At 40.6% G+C, this 7,180-nt stretch overlaps 1 protein-coding gene across 3 annotated transcripts; it reads right to left on the bottom strand.

Annotated features, from left to right (window-relative positions):
• Window positions 1–338: 338 nt before the first annotated feature.
• Window positions 339–7,143, bottom strand: TEKT1 (tektin 1). 3 transcript variants are annotated; one of them, XM_053961515.1, is made up of 10 exons: window positions 7,035–7,143; window positions 6,766–6,889; window positions 6,011–6,304; window positions 4,640–4,883; window positions 4,101–4,266; window positions 3,776–3,904; window positions 3,211–3,354; window positions 1,787–2,009; window positions 1,004–1,200; window positions 339–715 (listed from the first exon to the last, which is right to left on the bottom strand). In XM_053961515.1, the coding sequence occupies exons 4-10, from the start codon at window positions 4,827–4,829 to the stop codon at window positions 556–558; spliced, it is 1,209 nt and encodes a 402-aa protein (XP_053817490.1). In that variant the 5' UTR covers window positions 4,830–4,883; window positions 6,011–6,304; window positions 6,766–6,889; window positions 7,035–7,143; the 3' UTR covers window positions 339–555. The 3 variants fall into 3 exon arrangements, with proteins under 3 accessions (XP_053817490.1, XP_053817488.1, XP_053817489.1); XM_053961513.1 differs by lacking the exon at window positions 6,011–6,304; XM_053961514.1 differs by lacking the exons at window positions 6,011–6,304; window positions 6,766–6,889 and having other exon boundaries at window positions 7,035–7,141.
• Between the last annotated feature and the right edge of the window lie 37 nt (window positions 7,144–7,180).

A 7,180-nucleotide genomic window follows, 5' to 3' on the forward strand; every position in this document is an offset into this window, starting at 1 on the left:
TAGGGAAACTGGGACATGGGGTGAACAAGTGATTTTCCCAGTCAGCCTTGACTTGATCTTGATTCAGATGCAGACAGATACACTATCTAGTGTATCAGTTAGATAAGTTAGGTCCTGTTAAGTTGGCCATACTGTCTAGTTCTTAGCAGCAGATGCTAAGATAAAAACAAAACATCGCATGGCCAGTCCTGAGAGACATCCCTCCCACTTGCCCAGCTTTCCAATAAGTGACTTATGAGGACACCCCTGCTCTGGCTTCCACACAGTTGCCTTTTGAGACCTTTCAATAGAAAAAGATATCATTGGTTACACATGAGATAAACATGGAAGAAGGGGCATTTCTCATTATTATGGAATTTTATTGCCAAGAAGAAGATTTCATCAAACATTTTAGAGCATAGATAGTTCAGAAACAGATAGCTGTAAGTACTAGGTCTGTTTTAATTACCTGGCACAACTAGACAGCATTGAGCCAAGCCAATAAATGTTGAAGTTTGTCAATAAAATTTCAGCAGGAGCTGGTTCTTTGGAGCACAATCTCCCAGTATAATGACTTCAGTAAATGTTTATGCAAACAGACTCTCTCATTTGCATGCACAGCACTTCATCAATGTACAGCGTGTTCTCCTTGACCTTGATCTCTTCCTCCAAGGAAAGCTGTCGGCGGCTCAGGCCTTTCAGCTCTGTTTCAGCCTGTGCCAATGCATCCTTTAATCTAATAGGGAAAATAGAGGCAGGCATTAGTTGAAAACACATGGATAGGTTTCTTTATCTCATAAGGGTTAGGAATTCTGTGCAAGAAAAAGAAAGATGGAAAGGGATTCATAGAGACAATATCTATTATCTTCCCTTAAAGTCTATCCATTAACTTCCCTTAAAGTGTCCTGCCCTTAAGAGAAAAGCAATTCTCAATTTTCAGGGAGAATAGTTGGGACCCATTGTTATGCTGACACATTAAATTAACCAATACCACAGATTTTCCTCTTGCATCATTTCCACTTGCCTTTGAATATTTTTGGTAATCTCTTGAACTTCACTCATCAGGCTGCTGTGCACTGTGTCATAGCACAGTTCCACATTGGGGCGATGGTTCCTCGCTTCCAAGCGGGTTTGAGCCACTTTTACGGGTCCTTCCTTATCAGCGATTGCTTTCTTTAAGGCTGCAATGTTCTTCTCCTGCGAGGCAGTCTCATTCATCACCTTAACAAATGCAACAATGAAATTCTGCACACTGCCTCTTACAATGTGTGAAATCATCATCATCTTTAATAGTTGTAACAATCACAGTAACACTCATTATGTTGTTATTTCATCAAATGATATTTTGCAAAGCTTAGCCAGGAGTATGATTCCTTCATTGGAAAGCAGATGACACTCTTCTCAGTGAACCCAGAAATTTATGCTCAGCAATTAATTTTTTAATATTAATACTCAGTTTTCATGTGTCAAATTTCAAGCACATTGACCCTGCTGTTATCAATTTTTTTATATCACAATCCTGAAAAAGCTGTAGGAGCCTCATGCAACTAAAAATCACAAGGAAAATCCTGACTTTACTGATGGCTACAGCAACATTTAGATTGAATGAGTGACTCCAGAAATTCATCTCTGTGGTGGCACACACAGAGCTGAGAAAAAAAATCTAAAATTACTTTTACAGAGAAGGGAGAAGAGAACAAAAAGGAAAACGTGGCAGATAAGTGCAACCCACTGGATTGGGAAATAGATAGTAGATAACCCAAGCCCTGTGTTTCCACTTTTTCACTGACTGTCCCCTATGACTTACCATTGCAAGAAGTGTCTCTAGCTTGTGCTTGGCATCCTTGACTTCCTTCACCCTATTTCTAAAAGCATTATTCACCATCTCACATTGCTTGTGCATGTCATTTGCTGTCTGTGAGAGGATGCTATTGATAAGTGCCTTCAGTGCCAAAGAATTGTTTCGCTGCATGTCAGCTTTTTCAACATTTATGTTTGAGAAATCTATCCAGTCCTCAAGGCTAACAAAACTGAAAGATATTCAAAATAAGAGGTCACCAACAGACAGCAGCAGGCCCTCTATGACTTCATAAATATGTAATTATGCCATAAAATCAAGAACAAAGCGGTACTTTTAACTGCATGTCCCAGTAAGTGCCATATGTCCAGGGAGTGCTACAGATACAAAAGAAAGACTCTGTCACAATCATTTTGTAATGAAGTAGATGAGAGTTGGATAAAACAAATTTGCTAGAGTCATAGAGCACCCTTGCTGTTACTTTCTTTTTCCCCTGGCAAAGGATTGAGTTATCATGGGAGGAAACACACATAATAACCAATATTTCTTAGAACATCTTTCATTAATAAAGCTGTTACTATTAATAGCAGGTATCTATTTACACAACACAGTCACTTATTTTCTCACACAGTTCACCTATACGACACTTACAGTACCTGCCTGGAACAATAGTTGAGAAGCCCAGCCCCAACTGTAACCCCAGAATTAGAGGGTCATCCTTGTGCAGCTTTGGCTTGCAGGCAGGTGTTTGAAAAGTTCCCCAGAGGGTTCATTCTTTGTTTCATTGGGTGAATATATAAAGTTGTAATTGTCATTTGCACATAGCAGGCAACACCATCCTGGGTGTGGTCTGAGTTACATATCCTGTTGTTGGTGCTGGCAGCAAGAGCCGTCAGCCTCTTGGTGTTGCAAGTCTGCCAGCTGTTGCATAGCAACAGTGATTTTCTTAGGCTCTTGCACACATTGCTTTCTCAGTATAGTTCCTCTTTTCAGCCCATTCTTCCGTGGTAGCTATTTGTCCATTTAAACCTTTCACACTAACTAACCCATGCAGAATGGGCACATTTGACAGGTTAATGAAACTGACTCAAAACCTCATGTGTCACAGTCCAGTATTCTCCCCACTGGGACACCCTGGGAGAGGAAAGAAGTTAAGATCAGTAAATCTATTCTTTGTTTAAGCAATATGTGAAATTCTTCCTTTGCTAACTGTGAGCTTCAAAAACTTTTTAAAAACTGTAGTTCACTGGGAGCATAATTATTGTGGCTTATTTCACAGACATATTACACAGATACAAAAGTGATGGACAGAAGTATAAGAAACAATTAGATGGATAAAGCTTGTTTTACACAAAACAAATCTTGCTGTTACTGGGACAGCCCATATTATCTGTATAATTACCATATATTTGTTGAACTAAAGAACCACTTACTTTCCTTCTAGTTTCATTGCATTATCAGCATATATAATATGAGGAGTGTCGTTTGTCAAGCTAGCACAGTAATCATCAATCGTCAAAGCTGTGAATTTGTCCTTTAGATCCATGTCCAGGTTGTATTTTTCTGAACGGTTTCGTCTAGGAGAAAAAACAACCAAACTCAGACCATGTGTAGGCATTCACAGGTGTCCTTAATATGCATGCATACATGCATTAGGTAATTCAAATGCTGTTACAGAAATCTTTGTGTAAGAACTCTTAGTTGTCAAGTCACAAAATCTACAGTATGAAGCTGCCTTTCTATAAATTGATGGTACAATTCTCATTGAAATTAAAGGCACAGGACAGGATCATAAGAAGACCAAGGATCAAGTGCAAGTACTTTGTATTCTACATACAGAACCTCTCACCACTACTGATTGAGTGGTATGAATTAGGACTGACCTTCTGCTAGTGTTTAGCATTGAAGATAACTTAGCCTGATCCTACAACTTCTCAGTATTATGGCTGTCTTAATTCTCATCTAATTAGTGTTCTATTATGCTCTTTGCCTCTGCACCTGATTTGCTCATTTGTTTGTTCCAATGTACGTTCAAGTAAAGCAATAACCCCCTGGATGACTTCTGCTTCCTTCAGCAGTTCCTGTTCCACTTCATCATGCACCAAGTCAATCCCAACTCGCCTCTGCCTACATGAAAAAAGGAAAAATCATCAGCCACATTGTTCAAATGCCTGCATCGAACAGATTATAAAGTTCCGCTTTCCCCAGTGTTGTAACACCTAAATCAGACTGTGACTCCACTGTAAAGAGAGATGGGCCTTTTAGTTTGAAGTCTTTTTTCTTATTTGTTAAAGGTTCATTACCTAGACTTTTTTTGTCTCACCTGTACAGGAGACACTTTTGGGCAATGACCAGGGGCTCTTTGCAGCCCTCCAAAGCTCTCTCCAGCCTATTCTTGAAAGTCAACAGTATGTCTGTCTCATGAACAATTTGTTCTAGCTTGTTATCTAATTCTTGCTTCCAGAATTTTATCTCTTCCCGTCTCTGTTCTGTAGAATCAAAATAACAAACATGTATTAATATGGTCCCATTTTATGAGCAAGGGGACTGCAGCTCAGGTCTTAGGTATGGCTACAAATAGACTTATTCTATAGTGGAGTGCCTGTAGTGCCGTGGGCTGTGTGGAAACAGTTTAGCAACCCTGTGTCAGGAGGTTTGGTTAAGAGAGCTTTTTGTGTGTTTTGTTATAAAAATAAAGAGTCTGCCTCAAAATATTTTATGAAATATTTTTGTTTTTTTCATGACATCAGTAAGCATGGCATTGACATAGACTCCTCTTCATTATCAACTAATTTGCTAAGTCCTTCTTGAACATATAACTCAAATAACACATCTTGACCCTTGCAGAAGACATGGGATTACCTAATTTCTTGTTGACATCGCTTTGGGTTTTTTGAGTTGTCTTTTCTATTTCATCCACCAGCCTCCAACTCTCAGCTATCATGCATTCTGACCTGGATTTCTGGGACTCTGTACTGGCACGCTGCATTCTGTTTGCAGTGTACCATTCTGAGGGATGAAGTTTAGATGGATCTTGCAACAGTCTGGCCATTGCTAATTGGAAAATTTCTGGATATAGTGCAGGTGAGTTCTTTGAATATGGAACCTGAAAACAGAAATAGCATTATATTTGGCTACCAAAACAAGAAGGGGAGAAGACAGGTCTATAAGGATGAGAAATATTTTGTTCTTCTTACCTGCAAAATGATATGAAAAAAAGATTTTTTGCTCAAAGTTCTCCATGTCTTTGCTGATGTGTAGGGAATAATGTGCTGATGTGTTTGGAGTGGTAGAATGAAGAAACAGAAGAATTTGTGAGTGAAATTTAGGAGGAGAGAAGTGGATCTAACAGGAAAAGATGGACTGTGCAATAGGAAGGAGAAGGGAAAGGAGACCTGTGGAGAAAGATGGAATTACTAAACAAGCAATCACAGAAAACAAGAGCAAAAGTGAACAAGTATAAAAGATAAATAGCCTCACAAAGGTTGGAGAAGCAAACACCTTTCAAGAATATGGCTGGAGAGATGGATAAAATTTAGATTGTAAAAAGAAATGTAATCGCAGCATTATTAATGTTGGAAAAGACCTCTAAGATCATTGAGTCCAACTGTTAATGCTGTGTTCACCACTAAACCATCCTAGATCCTCAAGTTCTAAATCCACATGCTTTTTGAACACATCCAGGGATGAGAATTCCACCACTTCCCAGGGCAGTCTGTTCTAATGCTTGATTAGGTGATTTTTTTTCTAATGATGATTAGGGAAAACAAAACAAAACAAAACAAAACAAAAAACAAACAAACAAAAAAAAGAAACCAAAAAAAAAAACACCAAAAAAAACACACACACAAAAAAAAACCACACCCAACCCAACAAACCCACAATCACACAACATAACAAAATAGAACACCAAACCCCAAACCAAAACCGGACCTGAAAAGCTGAAGGAAAAAATTCAGCAGGCAAATGGGGCAATGGGAAAGTCCAGAAAGGACTAAAGAAGAAGAACAAAGCATACTGAGGACACTTGTTTAGTGGAGGGTGAAACCAGTGCCCGAATTTGCACAAAGTAGTTTGATTATAAATTTTCCTATTCTTGCAGTGTGCTCATCCAGTGTTCCTGGGACAGCTCCTGAGCCCAAATGCACACAACTGCTCATCAACACACAGCTGTTGATGTTGATGACATTCCATTCAGCACAGCCACCCTTAACTTCCTTTGCCCTCACACACCTCTCGACTGATCTTGCTCCTGGACTGAACTGCTCTGAAGTTCAAAGCCTGGCAAAGTGCCACGTCCTCGGTTCGCCTTCCCTAGGAAAGGTCTTTCCGCCTCAATCTCCTCAGCAGCAGCAGTTTTTTTTTAAATGTGTGACTAAATATTGCAGGAGGTGGCTCGAACTGCACGGAAGGCAAACAAACTGGCTGCTGTGGGAACCACAGCCTCTGCTAGCAGCTTGGTGCTATGGCACCGGGTGGAGGAGCCACAACACACACAAGCCAGTGGTACTTCATTTCACCCACTTCCTGTTAAGATTTATCGGGAAAAAAAAAAAAACAAACACGTGTTTACTGTACATTATTTTTTGATGGTTCCCAGAGCTGTGGAGAGTAATTCTGAATTGATTTGTTGTAGAAATGCATAACGATTGTGGAAGCAACTGAGAGGTGTGTTAAGTATCCAGCTATCTAAAATGTCTGTCATAAAATATCCTTAGCAGTATGCTCCGTCTTTATGTCAACAATATTCTTTCCTGGGAGAAAAGATACTGGTAGCCAGACAGAGGAGACGAAGGAGATAAAGAGCTTGACATCAGACGGTACAATCGCGTCCCCTCCGTGTAGCTCTACTATAGTTTAGATCAGAGCAGAGTTTCTCAGAGTGAAACCCGACAGTGTTCCAAAAGATCACAGAATGATAAAGTAACATCGGTCAAAAAGAAGCAGAGCAGAGAGAATGTCATGTTTCTGAAAACGTGCTCAGTCACCTTGAAAGCCGAGGAAACTCCCAGTGGTGGTTCTCCACGACGTTATTGTGGGACCAGTGGGACTTCATGCCGTTTGTTCTAAAACCCAGTATCTCATGCTGTCCTGCCCCACATTGTAGCGACACTGCCACAAATTAAAGCGACAAACCACAAATCCTTTCATCAATGTCAGCTACCGTAAAAGACAATTTCCTTTCAAACTGTTAATATGAAATTTACAACCGATCCTGCAACATGAATTACACGACAAAAGAAAGCTTTAGTTTTACCTCAGATGGTTCTCTCTACCGACTTACGGGGCTAGAAAACGGCTCCACGGCCGCCGGGGCTGCGCGCACCGGACGGTCCCACCGCCAGCCCCGCGCGCCGGCCCCGCCCCTCTCGCGCGCCGCCCGCAGCGGCGCCCCGCGCGCGC

Source organism: Vidua chalybeata, chromosome 20, assembly GCF_026979565.1.
Source record: "Vidua chalybeata isolate OUT-0048 chromosome 20, bVidCha1 merged haplotype, whole genome shotgun sequence".
In the NCBI taxonomy this organism is placed as follows: Eukaryota; Metazoa; Chordata; class Aves; order Passeriformes; family Viduidae; genus Vidua; species Vidua chalybeata.